Source organism: Hibiscus syriacus, unplaced genomic scaffold (assembly GCF_006381635.1).
Source record: "Hibiscus syriacus cultivar Baekdansim isolate YM2019G1 unplaced genomic scaffold, ASM638163v2 tig00112852_pilon, whole genome shotgun sequence".
NCBI classification, from domain to species: Eukaryota; Viridiplantae; Streptophyta; class Magnoliopsida; order Malvales; family Malvaceae; genus Hibiscus; species Hibiscus syriacus.
The window spans coordinates 179,260-200,805 of NW_024063410.1; the positions used below are offsets into that span (position 1 = coordinate 179,260).

Consider the following 21,546-nt stretch of genomic DNA (forward strand, 5'->3'; position numbering starts at 1 on the left):
TCTGGTATCATTAACATGGCTTATTTCCTCTCACTTCTCTCAACTCTTCTTCCTCATATTCTCACCTTCTACTTCACAACCCACCGAGTTCTTCTTCCCTGGATTCAAAAACTTGAACGATCCCAACAACTTAACATTAACAGGGGTGTCACAGATTGAACAAAATGGCATTTTACGCTTAACTAATTACACTCCTCGTTTAGTGGGTAAAGCTTTTTATAGCTCTCCATTTAGATTCAAGAACTCTACCAATGGCCCATCTTTTCATTTTCAACCTCGTTTGTTTTGGCCATAGTTCCCGAGTTTCGAAGGTTTGGTGGTCACGGCCTTGCTTTCACAATCACCACTTCTGTAGATCGCAGAGCACCTTCAAATCAGTATCTAGGAATCCTCAACTCGACCGATATGGGTAACTTCTCGAACCATCTTGTTGCAGTTGAGTTCGACACGGTTCAGGATTTGAGTTTCGAGACATGGACGACAACCATGTCGGTATTGACATAAACAGCTTGCACTCGAATGCTTCAGTCTCTGCTGGTTACTACACCCAAGTTGGTTCCTCAAAGCAAAATCTTACTCTCAAGAGTGGGAAACTAATCCAAGCTTGGATTGATTACGATTCAGTTGAAAACGTCATGAATGTAACGATTGCACCAACTTCTAAAAGACCGACATCTCCCCTCTTGTCTTTTCATGTAGATCTCTCGCCGTTTCTTCAAGAGTTTATGTACGTTGGTTTCTCAGCTTCAACAGGCCATGTTCTTGCTAGCTCTCATATTTTAGGGTGGAGCTTTAAGATCAATGGACAAGCTCAGGCTCTTGATCTATCGTCTTTGCCTTCATTCCCTAGACCACCTAAAAAAGATAGAACGTTAACAGTTGGTGTATCGGTTTCATCTGCTGTTGTCATAATTGCTCTTTCCATTGCAATTTATGTCATTATCAAAATCAAGAATGCAGAAGTAATTGAAGATTGGGAGCTGGAGATTGGCCCACAAAGATACTCTTACCGAGAACTCAAGCAAGCAACCAACGGTTTTAGCGACAAAAATTTACTCGGATGGGGCGGTTTCGGTCGAGTTTACAAAGGAACACTTGGAAATTCAAACACTCAAGTTGCTGTCAAGCGAGTTTCCCATGATTCAACACAAGGTTTACGTGAATTTGTTTCGGAAATTTCTAGTATCGGAAGGCTTCGACATCGGAATTTGGTTCAGCTATTGGGATGGTGCAGGAGAAGAGGCGACCTCCTCCTTGTTTACGATTTCATGGCTAATGGAAGTTTAGATAAGTTTTTGTTTGATGACCCTAAATCTATCCTGAATTGGGACCAGAGATTTAGGATCATAAAGGGTGTGGCTTCTGGTCTTCTCTATTTACACGAAGGATATGAACAAATTGCGATTCATAGGGATGTTAAGGCTAGTAATGTATTATTAGATGATGAACTGAATGCACGGTTAGGAGATTTCGGCCTTGCAAGATTGTATGAACATGGTTCAAATCCAGGGACAAGTCGAATTGTAGGCACAATGGGATATATAGCACCGGAGCTGCCCAAGACAGGAAAGGCCACAACAAACTCCGATGTCTATGCTTTTGGTGCACTCTTGCTCGAGGTTGCTTGTGGGCGCAGGCCTGTTGATCTCAAAGCATTGCCTGAGGAATTAGTGTTGGTTGATTGGGTACTGGAGAAGTTTACGCAAGGTAAGGTCCTTGATGTGGTAGACACTAGGCTCAATGGCCAATATGATGAAGGTGAGATGATGGTGGTGCTTAAGTTAGGCCTAATTTGTTCAAATGACGTGCCTGCGGAACGGCCAAGCATGAGGCAGTTAGTAAGGTATCTTGATGGAGAGGTCGACTTACCAGAAAATTTGATGCCACCAGCTGCATTTGATGGGGGCGCAGAGGGATTTGATGCCTTTGTGCATTCGTTCTCGACCTCATCATCATCCCCGTCATTGGATAAAATGAGTTCATATCCATTCTTGGAAAATGGTAATTTGGGTACTAGCTAGTAGCTAGCTTCGCTTCTATTTCAAGCTCTCCACTTCCTGAGGACAAACTATCTACCATATTGTGTTTGGGACTTTGAGCTTGTATTATATGCAAAACTGTGCAAAAATCTAACCAAAGGGAATAAAAGGAAGTGATTTCTCACACGAACATGATATTTCAATGATATTTTTTCCCTGATCCAATAATTTTGGCCAAATATATTCAATCATTATTCAAAGAAAAATATAAATTCAATTAAAATCAAATCATTCGAATCATTTCTTTTCTCAAATATGAATTCAATGTTCCCAATGCAACTGTAAGTTCTTGTTACCCTAGGAGGATGCAGATGGTGGTGGTGGTGATATTTTTTTCGGCCGGAGCAGACTAGAAGATGATGATGGCGGTGAGAGTGTAAATCGATGAAGTATGTTAAAACATTTTTGTTTTTAAATCTACGATACAACAATTCCGGAAATATCCACAAATTGAATCACTATTCTGATATCAAAGGTAAATCTAATTAGATTTGCTTTTACTGTTTTGTAATTCACCATCATTGTATTATTAGGGAAAACAGGGTAGATGCTGGGCATATTTCTTTTCTGATTTCTACACAGTGAGTTGTGAAGTAGCTTCGAAATTTAAGGGCAAATTTGATTTGAGTTTCAACCATTTTGAAGGTTTTAATTATGTTTTTTTCATCCGTGGGTACTGGTTGATCATGGCTTGAACTAGTAAAAGTATTATCAATTCCTCTAGTTGCAGATAAATGACTTTGATTTGATGCTCATAAGTTGAGCAATAATTGTCAAATGCGAGACTCCATAATTAATGTTTACTTGACAAGTTTCCCCATATCATTGGCTGATACAAGAACTTAATGTCCTCTGAATATATAGATTGATAAATGTGAAACGTAAAAGTGGTGAGAAAGTACCCAAGTATGATATAACTAGGTTATAGAGAAAATATCTACCATAGAAGCCAATTCCAAGTTGGACCAATTGACGGTTGATAAAATAGAATAATGTCAGAGTTCGAGAACTATTTATTTTGAACTACCATAGAAGCCAATCCCAAGTTGGACCAATTGACGGCAGATAAAATAGAATAATATCAGAGCTCGAGAACTATTTATTTTGAACTCTTTGATTAGTGTTTAAATTATACATTATTTTATAATTAATTACTCCTTGATTAAGTAATTTTAGTTGTTAACTTGGACCTTTTCATATAATTGTAGTTGTTAACTTGGGCATTTTAATTCATTTTCGATACAAAATATTGAATTTCAAAAATTATGCTAAGGACAACGAAATCGTGTAATTTTTTATTTTTTTAGATTCATGGCTAAATTAGTGGACACGACTTGGGATATGACACACCCGACATAACATCTAGTCAGTGGATGATGTGGCAATGATGTGGCAGGTGACGTGGAGAAGGAGACTTAGCCGTATTTTAATTCTAAATTAGGATTTATCTTATTTTTATTTTTAGGAATTATCTTTAAGGATTATCTTTTGTTTTGAATATTATTTTCTAGATTTTTTTAGGACTATAAATACCCCATTGGGGTAAGCCTCTAAACATCGATTTTCATTCAAAATTCATTCAACTCTTGTTTCTTTCTTCCTTTATATTTATAAAAGTTTTTCTTTCTTTTTACCTTTCAAGTTACTTTATTTTTTCTTTCAAAATGTCAAGTATTGTTTCTACCATTCTTAGCTAAGTTTTCTATAGCCAAGGGCTAGAGCAATGACTCGATTCTAAGTCGTTAGAATCGAAAAGAGCTTCATACTCTCAAGGGTTACATTTTCAGTTTTCAGAAATCAATGATCGATTCATTTCAAAAAGTACACGTTGGAATTGAATTTTGGTTTCGATTAACAGTTGGGAGGAATGATCGGCTTGTGGCACATTCGTCTTCTTGTGAACACACTTAGCGGCGGTCAACTAAGGAAAACTGAAATCGGGTTAGATTCTCATGAGACGATAGAATCCGAGTCGGGTTTTTCCAGAATTTGAAGGTGTTGAATTAATAAGATATTGCCGCTATTAACTCACAAAGAGTCGAGATCTGAAAATTGATTTTAGATTCTCGAATCATTTGAGAGAAAAACAAGTTATAGGGATTGGACCCTATAGACTGTAACCGGCGTGAGCCCGAAGGTAAAATCCAATTTGAGGATCGATTTAAATCAAGGCAAAAACTTATCCCAAAACTGATTTTTACCAATTGAATTTTATTTTCTTTATTTACTATATTATTTTATTTCAATCAATTTTATTAGTTTACTTTAATTCTCCAATACCCCCTTGAAGCCAGATAAAAACCGAGGAAATCGTCAAACTTCTAGTATCTGTGAATTGATCTCTACTTTTATTATTCTACTTATTCTTATTCATTTTATTATTTTGACATGATCTAAGCCTCGTCAAATACTCATTTATGGTCTATAACCCCAAATTTGTTTCCTTGGAAAATTGATCTCTTTTGCTTTCTTTTTTCTATGCTCATATACTTTGATTCCTTATAGTTTCTTTCTGGGCATTGGGAGATCTATTTTCTGATTTTGAACACCATATTCAGACATCGTTTCCTATTCAAACTTCATCATGTTGTCCTTACCTTCAACTTCATCATCTATTTCTAGTATTTCTAGAAAGAAATATGATGTTTTCTTGAGTTTTAGAGGTCAAGATACCCGCAGAAACTTCACAGATCATCTCTACGATGCTCTGAAACGGAGTGGGATTGTCACTTTCATGGATGATCCAAAGCTGGAGATAGCCGAAAAGATCCCACCACAACTCTTCAGAGCCATTCAACAATCGTGGTGCTCGGTAATCGTTTTTTCAGGAACCTATGCCTCTTCAAGTTGGTGCTTGGAGGAGCTTGCCGAGATTGTTAAACAGAGAAACGAGAAAGGACATAAAGTATTTTCAATTTTCTACGATGTGGATCCGTCTGCATTAAGAAAGCAGACAGGAAAAGTTGAAGAAGCATTTGCCAAACATGAAGAGAGATACAAGGTAGATAAAGAAAAGATTCTAAGGTGGCGAAATGCTTTGACTCAAGTGGCTAACATCAAAGGATGGCATTTAAATAACAGGTAAATCCTTCTTATCTTTTTTCTAGTTTAACTAATTTAATGATTACAAAACCGTTTTTTTTAAATTACATGTTATATATAGATTTAAAATATTTATTCAAAACAACTAATTTTTTTTTCTTTGAAGGCATGAAGCGGAATTTATTAGAAGTATTGTTAGAAAAATATCAGCAAAATTATGTCAAACATATCCAGTTCTTCATGACGAGTTGGTTGGAATCAGTTCACGCTTGGAGGAGTTGTATTCAAAAATAGAGGTTGGGGAAGATGACATCCGCATCATAGGAATTTGCGGAATGGGCGGCATCGGTAAAACAACTCTAGCAAGAGTTGTATACGACCAAATGTCATCTCATTTTGAAGGTAAATGCTTCGTTGCTGACGTTCGAGAAGTTTCAGATAAATCTGGACTCGTTTCTCTACAGAAACAACTTCTTTTCCAGATCTTGCCTGTTGAAGTCTTCGAATTTTTCAATGTTCATGAAGGGAATGCCATAATTAGCCATAGGTTGTCTAACAAAAAGGTCCTTGTTGTTATTGATGATGTGGATAATTTACAGCACTTGAAATGCTTGGTTGGAAGGCATGATTGGTTCGGTTTAGGGAGCAGAATCATTGTAACAACAAGAGATGAACATTTGCTCCAATCTTACCGAGTTGATGATGTGTATAAGCCTTCAGCATTGAATGACAGCGATGCACTTCAACTTTTCAATTTGAAAGCTTTTGATAGTGAGGCAGTACCGAATGATGTTTTCATTGAGCTTTCTGAGCATGTAGCAAAATATGCCAGTGGTCTCCCCTTAGCTCTTGAAGTTTTAGGTTCTTTTCTGTGCGGTAGAGATGTAGCTCAGTGGAGAAGTGCAATCCAAAGACTTGAAAAGGATTCTAACAAAGAAATTATCGACAGACTTCGAATCAGCTTTGATGGATTGGAAGAAACGGAAAAGAATATATTTCTAGATATAGCATGCTTCTTCAATGGGGAGGACAAAGATTTTGTAATGAAAGTATTGGATGGTTGTGAGTTTTTCCCGGATATTGGAATCGATCATTAAGAAGTCTCTACTAACAGTTAATGAAAACAACAAATTGTGGATGCATAACTTGCTACAAGAAATGGGAAGAAAAATTGTCCGGGAAAAATCTATTGAGGAACCTGGAAAACGTTGTAGATTGTGGGAGGAAAAAGATGTCTATCATGTGCTAACGAAAAACACGGTAAGCCATTTCACGAAAATTGCATCTTATATTAATGTTGAAAATGATTTATTTACTATATTTAACCAAAATATTATATTAATGTTGAAGACAAGAATGATTAACATTATCTAAATTTTCACAAGTTTTATCCTATAATTTACCCCCTTTTATGTTTTGTTTTCTTATGTCTTATTGTTGAATGCTTTTAGGCAACGGAAGTGATTGAAGGCATGATCGTTGACAATAAAAGGTAGGAAAACATAAATAAACAGGTATCGATGTATAAATTTCATATTGTTATTGCTTTTTTATTGGCTTAATCAGCATATGGTTATCAGGGAATCGAACAAGATACTCAATATGAATGACGATGCTGTCTTGAAGATGAAAAAGTTGAGATTGCTCAAAGTTCTTTGCCTCTCAAATTGTGATGAACTCAAGTATCTTCCTAATGAACTACGGCTTTTAGATTGGATGGGATATCCTTTAAGATTCTTACCTCCAAGCTTCCAACCAGACAACCTTGTTGCACTTCTGTTACCGTACAGTCGCATTGAACAACTACAGAAGGGAAATATGGTAAGAATTAATTCATAAGATCATTGTTTTCTAGCTTATTTAGGAATATTAACTAAATATTATCTAATTTATTGTTTTTTTCAACAGTCCCTGTATAAGTTGAAAGTGCTCAACCTCAAAGGGTCCGAAAACCTGATGAAGACACCGGACTTTACAACAGCCCCAAATCTGGAAATTTTAATATTGGAGGGTTGTACAAGAATGGTAGATGTTCATCCGTCCATCGGATTTCTTTCGAGGCTTAAACTTTTGAATTTAAGAAGCTGTACAAACCTTAGGAATCTTCCAACCAAAATTGGAATAGAATCTCTTGAAACTTTAATCCTAGAAGATTGCAGAAACCTTATTAGTCTCCCAAGCAGCATAGGTGGATGTAAACGTCTAAAAACACTTAATCTTTCTGGCTGTTATAAAGTTGAAAATTTGCTGGAGAATTTGCATCAATTAGAGTTGTTGGAAGAGCTTGACTTAAGTGAAACAGCCATATTAAAACCGCCATCCTTCATTTTTCAACTTAAAAATCTCAAAGTGTTGTCTTTGAATAGGCTCAAGGGACCATCATCTAAGTTAGGACCAAATCTACCTTCTCTTTTCCAGATATTCCAACGAGGAAGAATCGAGTCTGTGCCTCTGATGTTGCATTCATTGTCAGGTTTGAGTTCATTAAGAGAGCTGAAACTAAGGAACTGCAATCTTGGTGAAGGAGATATTCCTAGTGATATTTCTTGTTTATCCTCTTTGGAAAAACTTGAGCTTGGCGGCAACAATTTCATCAACATACCGGCGTTTGTTAGTGGACTTTCTAGGCTTCAATATTTGGGGTTGTCAAATTGCAGGGAGGTTAAATCGTTGCCTGATATTGATGTTTCTCTAGAACAATTTGCAATTACATCAAAGTTTTGCAATGCAATGGGTGGGACACGGTTTAATTGTCTTCACTGCTACAGATTAGTCGAGAATGTCAATGCATTAACATCGGTGAAAATCTACCTTAAGGTCGATTTATCATTCTTTGTATTTACAGAATCTCATTCTTGAAGAATTATAGTATTTGTTACCAAACAACATTTTATTTTGCAGCGAGGTGGATGTTTAAGAAAAAGTTTGGAAATTGTTGTACCTGGAGGAGAAATCCCAAAATGGTTCGGCCATCAAGCAGTTGACTCCTCAATCAAGATACCACTGCCTAACAATATTTGGAATGATAGTCGATGGATTGGAGTTTCTTTCTGCTGCATTTTTGTCAACGATGACGCTTCAAGGAATGAGGAACTCACATGTGAAGCTGTTATCCATCGTAGGAATTCTGGAAAAGATGGTTCCGATGGATCTGTTTGTCGGAGTAGAAATCCTAGACGTGTCACAGGGCACGGCTGGATTTTTTCTAAAGAATACAACCAGCCCATAATAAAGGACCACATTTATTTATGTTATTTTTCACGTGACAAATTATATCCATTTTCCTTGGAGGATAAATGTGGAGGAAGTGAAACCAAGAATTCATCATCGGATTGCTCAAATCAGGAATTTGATGAACTTCAATTTTCAATCACATCCGATGATTCTCACAAGTGTGTTAAGGTGAAGAAATGCGGGATTCGAATACTGTATCAGAAAGATTTAGAAGATATCAATGAAGCCTCCACTGAAAATGGATCAATAGCTAATGGTCCCCTTGTAAAGCGAAAACGTAATGTTTATGAAGAGAGGGAGGCCGGGTCACAACCAAAAAGGATGCACAAGTTTTTCAATTTTATGATGGGCCGACCGGGTAAGAAGCATTAGTTACGGTCAATTCTATTCACACATTTTCAATATTTTTAGGATATCTATTTTTAATATCTGTACATAGCATATATTTTAAAATTTGAGCTCTATGTTAGATCTGCATTTACAAGCAAAAGAGCTCTATGCTTCTGACAAACACTTTCGTGGCTATCAGGGGGTTGAAGTTGGATTATTGCAAGTATGGTTAAATGGTCGATTGCCTCTGTCCTGTCACTGTATCGTGATGAAGGGAAACAAGGCATGATAAATTTGCGGTTCCGGAAGAGCTCGTAGATGACCAAAATGGCTTGTTCATGATAATTCATTTATTGCAAGTTGAGTTAGATTGCACCATGAAGATGCAAGTAAGAGGGTGGAAATGCTTTTGTGATGTTTAGAGCGTTGTCATCCTCATCTTTGCCAATGTTTCTTCCAAGTAAAACACCAAAATTGCTTGCACCAACAGCATGTTGATAGGAGTTTACACTGCTTTCGTGACACTTAGTGCCTTCTTCTCCGGTCTCACCAATGCCTTCTTCAAAGCTCCAATGCTTATCCGGTGTAAGATTAAATTTACCGATGAGCTAGGAGTTAATGTTTTATGTACCCTTTGAGTCTTTTCCCGAGAAACTAAATGCCATTTTATATAATCTCTTGCAGGCTTCAATAGATACGAGTATTCTTGATTCCGACAGAGCATTCGCCCTAGTCTTTGTTGCAGTGGGTGCAACTGAAGTCATGGCTACAACCGGAATCATGGACTTCATTACATGGAATTTCTCGTTGTCACCATTGTTGCTATGGTAACTTGTAAACTACTTTCAGGCAGACACATTTTCTTGTTGCTTTGCTCCAATCTCATTTGCAGCCGAGCCGAAAGGGTTAACATCTTTGTTCATCAAACTTCAGTGGTATTATATGTCCTCTACGATGTAACTAATTAGAATTAATGGAACTATTTTTTTTCTTGGTACGCATTGATGAATTAGTATTTGAAGTCTTTGATAATTAAAATTTATTATAATTTAAATTACTTTTTTTGTAAAATTTGTAATATTGAAAGAAATTGGAAAAAAATCATTTTGGATTTTGAGCTTCTCAAAGATTGAGGGCCTCATTCGATAATCTGAACAGTAGAGAGGCTTCCATTGGTGAGATAAATGTATCTTGAGACGAAGACCATATGATCATGGTCGATGTAGATCGAGATTCATAAAGTTTAAAAAATTGAGACTGATTTCATGACTTTTGAAAGAGATTCTCATAAATCTAATCCGATGAATTGAATAAGAAGAGTGGTGAATTTTATGATAAAATTTAAAGTTCATCAATCATTGTATATGACAATTGACGATAATTGGTTTAGTCGCACAAAACTTAATTATTACAATCAATTAATTAGGTGACTTGACTGTAACTAAGAAATTTAATGTTTTAATGAGAAAAGAAAAGTATTCAATGTCAGAAAACCATCGAATATTTAATGATCCAATGACTTGTTTGTAATAATCGATTAGTTGAGGTATTTGTTTGTAACTTTTTAAAGTTGAATGAGCCATTTGTAATCATACTGATATTTGAGTGGTGTATGCTGTAGTTTAATTATATTATACCATAATTCAAAAAGGGTAAATTACAAAAATGGTCACTAACATTTGATTAAGTTTTCATTTTCTTATTGATGTTTCAAAAGTAACAAATTAATCATTAACGTTATTGATTTATAACAAAATGATCACTCCACTATCATCTCGTTAAATTGATGATGTGGTAACATTAACAGAAAGTTAGCATTTAGTTTTACTCTTCAACTACTACTAAAACATCAAATAGTCACTCCAAAAACTTCTTAATTTGAAAATAGAAGAAACCCAAACGATTGACGGTTGATTTACAAACTTCGAGAAGAGATACGAGACCGGCGATTTTCAATGGCATACCCGACTAAGAAGAGTAGTTTATAGAGGGATCAAACATCCTTCCAAGAGAGCACAGGAGAGAAAGCTCGCCGAAAAGCCGAAGAAAAGATACATGTGACTAGGAAGTAGGAAAACAAAGATACTAGCCCCTAGAACAACTGTCATGTTCCATCCATATACATCTCAAAGATATACTTGTATTTAGCACTCATGCTCGAATATAAGTGAAAAGAATTAGCAATCAACTTATTATAGTCGGCACTTGTTATGGAATTCTCACTTGAAGAGTGGAGAGTAAGTAAGATAAAACGATATGGGGACCATAACTGAAACAGTAATAGTGTTCATTTCAGACAGTGAAAATTGTTGTTTCAAATTCTTCCTAAAGCAACACCAGAAACAGACAACCTCGAGTTACTGTCTTTCTTTCATGGCGGAAAGAGGGATAATACACCTGCTACTATTACTTGCAACAGTTATTCACTAATTCTCCTTTTGTTGCTTCAGTCTCAAGTGAAAATGTTATTAGCAGATCAAATTTAAAGATTCAAGCAAGAGCTAGCTCACCATTTTCTAGTCATTCGTCAACAATGTTAGCATTCACAGCAACAGTACTGGTCTCATATCCTTTCTCAAAATTAGATATAAAACTATTGTTTTAAAGACCTGTTTGATGTTTTAATAGTATGTTAGGGGTATAATTAAATATTAACATTTTTTTAACGTTGTCACATCATCAATTTAACATAGATGATGATAGAGTGATCCTTTTATTATAAATTGATAACGCTATTAACTAATTTATTACTCAAATATAAGTGATCATTTACGTAATTTACCATTTAAAAAATAAAATAAAATCTAAAATCACTTCAATACTTTATTAAAAAATTAGGATAAACTACCCTCGAACTTTATTATCTCTTCTATCATATTTATCATACTTTTAATTTTTTTTCAATTTACTCACTAAACTTTGACATTGCTCATATTTTAATCACTTTAATTTATTTTATAATTTTTTATGTGACATGGCAGTTTATTATTATTGTATGAATAAATATAGATTAAAATATAATATATGTTTAATTAATTTTTTTTAACTATATCTAAACCCAAAAAATTATATCAAAACCCTTATCCGCACAGCCTCAACCTCGCCAACCCGCCCCTTCCTTTCCGGCGATCCTCCGTCCATGGACACAACACCGAAAAATCCCAGCCGAATCTCTTCTCTTTGCCCAAATCTCTCACCTAACCTACTATTTTCTTCGGTAGCTTTGAAAACCCCCAAAAAAAAACTATTTTTTTCACTATTGTTGAAGTTAAAAGCACAAATTACCTAAAACTTGTTTGTTTTCGTGGTTATCATCCATGAAAATGAAGACCCATGGCCAGTAATTTAGTGAATTTTTTAGAGGAAATGTAGAATAGAAAGTTGAATCCTCTTATAATATCAGATGATGATGGCGGTTGCATTCTCTCGTTCTCAACTCCTTCAAACCTCACTAAAATCAAGCACCGATTATGAAGAAAATCCAAATTCAACTATAATTAAAGGGTCTGCTCTTAAAGACAATGGCTCCGTTGTTAAAAGGAAAACCAGAGGTAGATATGTTTCTTCGCAGTATTTGTCTCCATCTTTATCACCTTCTTCAACAGCGGCAATCAAGATGACGACGAGGTTTCCTTCACCTCTTATTTCTCGTTCCACTAATACGACGACGGCGAGGGGGAACAAAATGAAAGGTGTTGTGCCAGTGGACAGGGGATGGCCGAAAAAAGGGAAAGATTGGTGAGTGAAAACGAGCTGAGTCGATTCGAAAATTCTGAAATAGATCTCGAAAATTCGCAAGTTTACAATTTTCAAGTTTTACTCGAACTCAAAATTCTGAACTGAAGTCTGTGAGGAGCTCGAAAAGGCTCGAAATGAAAAAAATTCTTAAACTTAACTCAATTGAAGCCTCAAACTCAAATTCGAACATGAACCTTAAATACATGAAAATCTTATTATATTTAAAAAAATCAATACATAAATATTAATATTATTAATAATTTATTTTTTTTAAAAATAAAATCTTAATATATTATATTTTCGAGCTGCTCACGAGTTTTTTGAGTTGAATATCAAGTAGCTCGTTTCGGCTCGTTAAGAGCTCGAGTCGAGTCCATTCAATCCGAATATTTATCGAGCCTTGATCAAGTCGATCTCGAGTAGCTCGTGATCTGTTTCGTCTCATTTACAACCCTAGGTAAGGTTGAGGCTGTGGAAGGTAGAGATGGGCACCTGTCAGGTTTGGGTTGGGTTTCGGTTAATTCGACCCGACCTAAAAATTTTACATCCTCCACCCGACTTAATTCGACCCAAAAAATATATATTCTTCATCAAATCCGAATCTAATCCGACTTTTTAAGATAAAATTTGAACCTAATCTGATACAACCTGAAATAATAATAAAATTTTATTTTTTTTAATAAAAATAGAGATTTAATTGAAAAAATAGTATATAAATGGTTATTATTGTAATTATCCTTAAATATATTAGGTAAAATTATATATTTTTTGAGGTTAGATCGGATATTTTTCACTTTAAACTCGAATTCAACCATACTCAAACATTACATTTAAAAAACCTTACTCTAACTCATTTTTTTAAATCCCGACCTGATTGAGTAGTATCGAATCAAAATCCATCAAATTCGAGTCTTATGCACATCCCTAATGGAATGTAGGGTGATGGTTTGTAATTTTGGGTTTAGATATTATTTTGAATTTAGATTTGAATTTAGATTTTTTAATTTAATTTAATATATATTTTTATTTTAATCTACGTTTATGAATATAATAATAATAATAATAATAAAACTGTCACGTCACATAAAAATAATAGAATAAGTTAGAGTGATCAAAATATGAGTAATGTCAAAGTTTAGTGAGTAAATTGAAAAAACGATAAATACATTGAGTAAAATATGAGAGAGAGTAAAGTTGAGTGATGAAAGGTATAGTTTACTCAAACAATTAAAATAAACTCATTAAATTCATTTTCAGTAAAGCTCGATGAAGATGATGATGGCGGCGAGAGTGTAAAAGGAAGAGGTACGGCAATATATTATTATTTTTAAACATATGGTATTCAATAATTTCCGGGAAGAAGCACGAATCGAATCATTATTCCTAATAACAGTGTAAAACTAATGATATTTGCTTACTGTTTTTTTATTCAAAATCATTGTATTATTAGGTAAACCAGGGTAGATATTCGGCATCATTCATTTCTGAATTCTACTCACGGAGTTGTTATGGAGTAGATTCGAATTTTAAGTGCGAATTCGATTCAAATTCTGATAATTTTGAAGGTTTAATTATGTTTTTCAACTTTAGCTACTGGTTGATCATGGCCGGAACTGTTTTCCATTTTTCCTCCGTAGAATCCGGCATTTAGTTGATTAGTCTCCTCTATCATTTTCTCTTACAAGAAATTAATGTTTTCTGAATATATATATATTGATAAATGTGAAACGTAGAAAGTTCTGGTAAAAATGTAGACCATAGAAATCAACCTAAGTAAACTAAAGTAATTGACGGGAGATAGGATGGGATAATACCAACTGCACCAATGCAACCGTAAGTCCATTTCCATGTGGCACAAGGCCCGTCATCTAAAGGAAAAATGCCCGATGATGGCGATGATGATGATGGCATATGTTTCGATGGGTGCAAAGTAGAGGATGATGATGGCAGCTAGAGTGTAAAACCATGAGGTATGGCAATACATTTTTGTGTTTTAATCTATGATATTTGACAATTTCTGGTAAAAAGCACAGATCAAGTCATTATTATAGCATCAAGGTAAAGCTAATTAATTTGCCTGCTGTTTTTTGAGATTTAGAATCATTGTATTATTAGGGAAACCCTGGTGAGTTGTGGAGTAGCTTCGAAATTTAAGTGCAAATTGGATTTGAATTTTGACCATTTTTTAGGTTAATTGTATTTTTCAGCCGGTCGATCATGGCTTGAACTGAAGAAATTACAGGTAACTGATGTCAGAATTTAAGCACTGGTTGTCAAATGTGGGGCTCCATTATTTACTTGACAAATTCAAGTAAACGCAGCTAACTATAGCAATTGACTAGAGATGGAATGTGATGATATGGGAGGTCGAGAATTATTTATTTCGAACTCTTACCAGTCGTTGATGAACAAAGCCTTCTCAAATACATCATTTCTGGTCTATAACCTCAAGTTTGTTTCCTTTCAAATTTGATCTGTTTTTCTCTCTTCTTATGCTCCTATACTTTGATTGTTTATAGCTTCTTTCTGGGTATTGGGAGATCTATCTTCTGATTTCCAACACCAGATTCAGATATATTTTTCCTTCACATACTTCATCATGTCATCATTACCTTCAACTTCATCATCTATTTCTAGAAAGAAATACGATGTTTTCTTGAGTTTTAGAGGTGAAGATACCCGTAAAAACTTCACAGATCATCTCTACGATTCTCTGAAACGGAGTGGAATTGTCACTTTCAGGGATGATCCAAAGCTGGATGCCGGTGAAGATATCCCATCACAACTCTTCAGAGCCATTCAACAATCATGGTGTTCGATAATCGTTTTCTCGGACACCTATGCCTTTTCAAGTTGGTGCTTGGAGGAGCTTGCTGAGATTGTTAAACAGAAAAACGAGAAGGGACATGAAGTATTTCCAATTTTCTACGATGTGGCGCCATCCAATTTAAGAAAACAGAAAGCAAAATTCGAAGAAGCAATTGCCAAACATGAAGAAAGATACAAGGAAGATAAAGAAAAGATTCTAAGGTGGCGAAACGCTTTGACTCAAGTGGCTAACATCAAAGGATGGCATTTAAATAACAGGTAATTCAATCTATTCTTATTTTTTTTCTAGTTTGATTAATTTAATGATCATTACAAAACTGTTGGTTTTTTATTACATGTTATGTATAGATTTAACATTACCAACCATGATATATATAAATTTAAAATTTTTGATAATCTAGTTCCATATTTCATCTAAAGGGCAAGTTGTGTATTTTGATGCTGTAATATAGCTTGTCTTCTTATTCTTTCTTTTTCTTTGCTCCCAAACTATACTATGTTTCGTGATTCATTGAAATCAAAATGTAAAAGAAAAGCTCATTCAAAAGATACCAGCAAAATATTTATTCAACACAACTAAATTTTTCTTTGTAGGCATGAGTCGGGATTTATTGGAGACATTGTTAGAAAAATATCAGCAAAATTATGTCAAACATACCCAATAGTCCATGATGAGTTGGTTGGTATTAGTTCACGCTTGAAGGAGTTGTATTCGAAAATAGAGATTGGAGAAGATGACATCCGCATCATAGGAATTTGCGGAATGGGTGGCATCGGTAAAACAACTCTTGCAAGAGTTGTATACGACCAAATGTCATCTCATTTTGAAGGTAAATGCTTCATAGCTGACGTTCGGGAAGTCTCAGACAAATTTGGACTCATTTCTCTACAGAAACAAATTCTTTTCCAGATCTCGTCTGGTGAAGGCTTTGAATTTTTCAATGTTCATGAAGGGAATTCCATACTTAGGCATAGGTTGTCTCACAAAAAGGTCCTTCTTGTTATTGATGATGTTGATAATTTACAACATTTGAAATGCTTGGTTGGAAGGCATGATTGGTTTGGTTTAGGGAGTAGAATTATTATAACAACTAGAGATGAACATTTGTTGCGATCCTACCAAGTGGATGATGTGTATATATCAACAACATTGAATCCTGAAGATGCATCTCATCTTTTCAATTTGAAAGCTTTCGGTAGTGAAACAGTGTCAGAAAATAATTTGATTAAGCTTTCTAAACATGTTGTGCGTTATGCTGGCGGTCTCCCCTTAGCTCTTGAAGTTTTGGGTTCTTTCTTGTGCGGTAGAGATGTAGCTCAATGGAGAAGTGCAATCCAAAGACTTGAAAATGAATCTAACAAAGAAATTATTGACAGACTTCGAATCAGCTTTGATGGATTGGAAGAAACTGAGAAGAATATATTTCTAGATATAGCATGTTTCTTCAATGGGGAGGACAAAGATTTTGTAATGAAAGTATTGGATGGTTGTGAATTTTTCCCGGATATTGGAATCGATGTTCTCATTAAGAAGTCTCTACTAACAATTAATGAAAACAACAAATTGTGGATGCATAACTTGCTACAAGAAATGGGAAGAAAAATTGTCCGGGAAAAATCTATTGAGGAACCTGGAAATCGTTGTAGATTGTGGGAGGAAAACGATGTCTATCATGTGCTAACGAAAAACACGGTAAGTCATTCCATGGAAATTGTATCTTATATTAAGGTTGAAATTGATTTATTTACTATATTTAACCAAAAGATTATATTAATGTTAGAGACAAGAATGATAAACATAATGCAATTTTTCACAAGTTTTATCACGAAATTATCTCATTTTATTTTTGTGTTTTTTATGTCTTATTATTTCAGGCTACAGAAGTGATTGAAGGCGTGATCATTGACAATAAAAGGTAGCAAAACATGCATAAACATGTATCGATGTATAAATTTCATATTGTTATTGCTTTTTATTGGGTTAATCAGGAATTGGGTCAAGATGGTGTAAAAATTCGCTGAAGAAGCAGTACTGGAAAACTTGCCAAAATCTGGGTTTTTGTTTTTAGGCTTTATATACCAATTGAATCTTAAACTTGGCTTGATTCCCAGTTTGGTCCTTAGTTAAATTACGCCATGTGTCATTGATCCATTAGCTGGTAGGGGCAAACCATTTGCTTTTTAAACCTTTCTTAGTTAACTTTTTTTGGGTAAAACCTTGTGGACAAAACATACTTTCAGGTATAGTGCAGTGGTCTTTTGCTTTTTAAACCTTTCTTTTTTAACTTTTTTTGGGCAAAACAATTCTACCAAATGTCAATGGCACTAACTTACACTTTAAAAGGAAGGTGTATGCCTTATGGGCTATGCTTCTCAAACCGTAGCATTTTTAATTTTGGAAGTCCTTGAAGAATCCTTTCTAATTTTGTACTCGGATGTGTGCGGGATACGCGTGCTTGACAGAAAACAGATAAATTAAGTGCTGGAGCAGCCTTGCTTTTAGGTATTGAGTGCTTTGGTATATTGTAAACTGAATTTTCTTTGTTTTACCCATGGCTGTCAGGGAACCAAACAAGATGCTCAATTTGAATGCCGGTGTTGTCTCGAAGACGACAAAATTGAGATTGCTGAGGGTACTTTGCCACTCAAATTGTGATGAATTCAAATATCTTCCTAATGAACTACGGCTCTTAGATTGGATGGGATATCCTTTAAGATTTTTACCTCCAAGCTTCCAACCAGACAACCTTGTTGCACTTTTGTTACCATACAGTCGCATTCAGCAACTATGGAAGGGAAATATAGTAAGAACTAATTCATATGACCCTTGTTTTCTAACTTATTTTATCCAGATTAACTAAATCTTCTCTAATTTATTATTGTTTTCAACAGCCGCTGTATAAGTTGAAAGTGCTCAACCTCAAAGGGTCAGAAAACCTGATCAAGACACCGGACTTTACAACAGCCCCAAATCTGGAAAATTTGATATTGGAGGGTTGTATAAGAATAGTAGATGTTCATCCATCCATCGGAGTTCTTTCGAGGCTCGAACTTTTGAATTTAAGAAGCTGCACAAGTCTTAGGAATCTTCCAACCAAAGTTGGAATAGAATCTCTTGAAACATTAATCCTAAAAGATTGCAGAAACCTTATTAGTCTCCCAAGCAGCATAGGTGGGTGTAAATGTCTAAAAACTCTTGATCTTTCTGGCTGTTATAAAGTTGAAAATTTACCGGAGAATTTGCAGCAAGTAGAGTTGTTGGAAGAGCTCGACTTAAGTGAAACAGCCATAGTAAAACCGCCATCCTTCATTTTTCAACTTAAAAATCTCAAAGTTTTGTCTTTGAATAGGCTCAAGGGACCATTATCTAAGTTAGGACCAAATCTACCTTCGATTTTCCAGATATTCCAACTAGGAGTGACCAAGCCTGTGCCTCTGATTTTACATTCATTGTCAGGTTTGAGTTCGTTAAGAGAGCTGAAACTAAAGAACTGCAATCTTGGTGAAGGAGATATTCCTAGTGATATTTCTTGTTTATCCTCTTTGGAAAAACTTGAGCTTGGCGGTAACAATTTCATCAGCGTACCTGTGTCTGGTACTGTAGTTTCCAGGCTTCAATATCTTGGATTGTCAAACTGCAGGGAGCTTAAATCGTTGGATAATCTTTTTGCTTATCTTGAACTATTTGCAACTCCATTAAAGGTTTGTAATGCAGCGGATTGGACACAGTTTAGTGGTCTTCACTGCTACAGATTAGTTGAGAATATCAATGCACTAACAATGCTGAAAATCCATCTTAAGGTTGACAATTCTTTCGTATTTACAGAATCTCATTCTTGAAGAATTGTAGTATTAGTTACCAAACAACATCTTATTCTGCAGGCACTTGAATATTTCGGAAAAAGTTATGATGCTATACTACCTGGAAGTGGAATTCCAAAATGGTTCAGCCATCAGGCAGTTAACTCTTCAATCAAGATACCTCTGCCTAACAATATTTGGAATGATAGTCAGTGGGTCGGAGTTGCTTTCTGCTGCGTTTTCGTCAATGATGATGCTTCAAGGGATGAGGAACTCACATGTGAAGCTGTTATCCATCATAGGAAATCTGGACAAGCTGGTTCTGATGGATCTGTTTTCCAGGGTAGAAATCATCGACCTGTCGCAGGGGGCGGCTGGATTTTTTCTAAAAAATATAACCAGCCCATAATAAAGGATCACATTTATTTTTGTTATTTGTCGTGTTGTCGATTATATCCATTTTCCTTGGAGGACAAATGTAGTGAAAGTGAAACCGAGAATTCATCATCAGATTGCTCAAATCAGGAATTTGGTGAACTTCAATTTTCAATCAAATCTGATGATTCCCGCAAAAGTGTTAAGGTGAAGAGATGTGGGATTCGGATAGTGTATCAGAAAGATTTCGAAGATATCGTTGAACACAACGCCTCAGATGGATCAATAGCTAAGGGTTCCCTTGCAAAGCGAAAACGAAATGTTTACGAAGAGACAGAGGCCGGGCCAAATTAAAAAAGGGCGGTAAAGTTTTTCAATTTTATGATTGGTTGACCGAGGAAGAAACCTTAGTTACTGTCAATTTATTCACACATTTTCAATAATTTTAGGATGTTTATATTTAATATTTGTACTTCACATGTGTTCTAAAATATGAGTTAGTTACAGTCAATTTAAGTGTCAAGGTGAAGAAATGTGGGATTCGAATACTGTATCAGAGAGATTTGGAAGATACCAATGAAGACTCCACTGCAGATGGATCAATAGCTAAAGGTCCCCTTACAAAGCGAAAACGTAATGTTTAAGAAGAGACGGAGACTTCGCCACAACCAAAAAGGATGGAATTTTTTTTCAATTTTATGATGGGCCAACTGGGGAAGAAGCATTAGTTACGATCAATTCTGTTCACACATTTTCAATATTTTAAAATATGAGCTCCAAGCTAGAGCTGCATTTTTTTTTGGATAAACCAGAATTTTATTACCCAAAATAGTAAAATTATGCTACAACCAAAACCAATCAGCAGACTGAACAAAATGAACAAGATACAAAAAAATTAGTGGTTGGTTATACAACTCCCCAAGCATTACAAAGGGCAAAATTAGTGCAATTTAGTCTATTAATAGGTTTCCCCCTAAGACGTATACCAACAACTTCGATAATTTCCTTAAGCAAATTGTCGGCAGTACGCGATCGGCCTTGGTACATTCTACGATTTCGTTCTTGCCACAGGAAGTAAATAAAAGCATTCCAAGAAATTTTCAAGATTGTGGTAGTAAGGGATTTCCCTTTCCACGTTAAGCACGCCCGAGAGACCATTACTTCCCAAGTCAGAGCTGTGAAGGTCATTCCATTCAGTAGAAGAATAGATTTCCAGAGATCGACAGCCATGGGACAAATGGAAAACAAGTGATCCCTTGTTTCATTACAGTTTCTGCAATTTACACAAATAGCAGCAGTATTAATTCCCATTTTTTGTAGCCGAACACTGCTAGGTAACCTGTTCAAAATGGCCATCCAAACGATCAGGCTATGCTTCGGTATATGCATAGGATATCAAATGAGCCTGTGCCATTCAACTTTCGGCCGCTGCATCCGAATCTTGTCCCAAATTTCATTGGTGTGCAGTATGCTTGAAGTAATCAGGGGAAAAGCGATGGTCCTCATTTTGAGAATTCGGTTGATACACCAGCTGTTATTTCTCCCAGCTTCAAACTGCCAAAAGTTTTGATGCAAAAGAGCTCTATGTTTCTGACAAGCACTTTCGTGGCTATTGGGGGTGCAGTTGGATTATTGCAGGTATGGTTAAATGGTATTTGCAAGGTTCCAGAAGAGCTTGTAAAATGGCTTGTTCATAATAATTCATATATTGCAAGGTAAGGTAAGTTGGATTGCACCTTGAAGAAGAAAGTGAGAGGGTGAAATGCTTTTATGATGTTTGGAGCATTATCATCCTTATCTTTGCCAATGTTTCTTCCAAGTAAAACACCAAATTTGCTTGCACCAACAGCGTGTTCATAGGAGTTTACACTGCTTTCGTGACTCTTAGTGCCTTCTTTTCCGGTATAACATCGTCAAAGCTCCGATGCTTTTCTTTGATTCGCCTCTTGTTGGGAGGATTCTAACCAGCGTAAGATCAAATTTATGTACCCTTTGGTTCTTTTTTTTCCTTCTCAGAAACGAAATTCCGTTTTATATAAACTCTTGCAGGCTTCATCAGATACGAGTATTCTTGATTCCGACACACCATTCGCCCTAGTCTTTGTGGCAGCAGGTGCAACTGAAGTCATGGTTACAACCAGTGTCATGGACTTTATTA

The 21,546-nt window shown here is 35.5% G+C and overlaps 3 protein-coding genes and 1 pseudogene across 4 annotated transcripts in view; all 4 read left to right on the forward strand.

Moving 5' to 3' along the window:
* LOC120183911 lies at positions 1–2,147 on the forward strand (annotated as a pseudogene).
* Positions 2,148–3,713: 1,566 nt separating this feature from the next.
* On the forward strand, positions 3,714–19,858 carry LOC120183907 (TMV resistance protein N-like). Its single transcript, XM_039188497.1, has 6 exons — positions 3,714–5,120; positions 15,807–16,905; positions 17,088–17,128; positions 17,776–18,016; positions 18,105–19,013; positions 19,095–19,858. Exons 1-6 carry the CDS (start codon positions 4,624–4,626, stop codon positions 19,740–19,742), a joined length of 3,435 nt encoding a protein of 1,144 aa, XP_039044428.1. The 5' UTR covers positions 3,714–4,623; the 3' UTR covers positions 19,743–19,858.
* Positions 6,178–21,546, forward strand: part of LOC120183916 (TMV resistance protein N-like) — a 50,399-nt gene continuing 35,030 nt past the window's right edge. Inside the window, exon 1 of one of the 2 annotated variants that reach the window (XM_039188505.1) lies at positions 6,178–6,341. The gene's annotated coding sequence lies outside the window, so the exon portion shown is untranslated. Of the gene's footprint in view, positions 6,342–17,664; positions 17,696–21,546 lie in introns of those variants that run through there. The other variant, XM_039188504.1, reaches the window with a different exon arrangement.
* LOC120183914 (TMV resistance protein N-like) lies at positions 7,002–9,639 on the forward strand. The gene is made up of 4 exons (XM_039188503.1): positions 7,002–7,898; positions 7,983–8,673; positions 8,845–9,230; positions 9,330–9,639. Exons 1-3 carry the CDS (start codon positions 7,038–7,040, stop codon positions 8,850–8,852), a joined length of 1,560 nt encoding a protein of 519 aa, XP_039044434.1. The 5' UTR covers positions 7,002–7,037; the 3' UTR covers positions 8,853–9,230; positions 9,330–9,639.

What these genes read in the sequence shown, in the direction of transcription:
- LOC120183907 (XM_039188497.1), top strand. Translation starts at nt 4,624, where the DNA reads ATGTTGTCCTTACCTTCAACTTCATCATCTATTTCTAGTATTTCTAGA. An exon ending in AACTATGGAAGGGAAATATA is followed by an intron (nt 18,017 to 18,104) that starts GTAAGAACTAAT and finishes TGTTTTCAACAG; the next exon opens with CCGCTGTATAAGTTGAAAGT. An exon ending in TGCTGAAAATCCATCTTAAG is followed by an intron (nt 19,014 to 19,094) that starts GTTGACAATTCT and finishes CTTATTCTGCAG; the next exon opens with GCACTTGAATATTTCGGAAA.
- LOC120183914 (XM_039188503.1), top strand. Translation starts at nt 7,038, where the DNA reads ATGAAGACACCGGACTTTACAACAGCCCCAAATCTGGAAATTTTAATA. An exon ending in CGGTGAAAATCTACCTTAAG is followed by an intron (nt 7,899 to 7,982) that starts GTCGATTTATCA and finishes TTTATTTTGCAG; the next exon opens with CGAGGTGGATGTTTAAGAAA.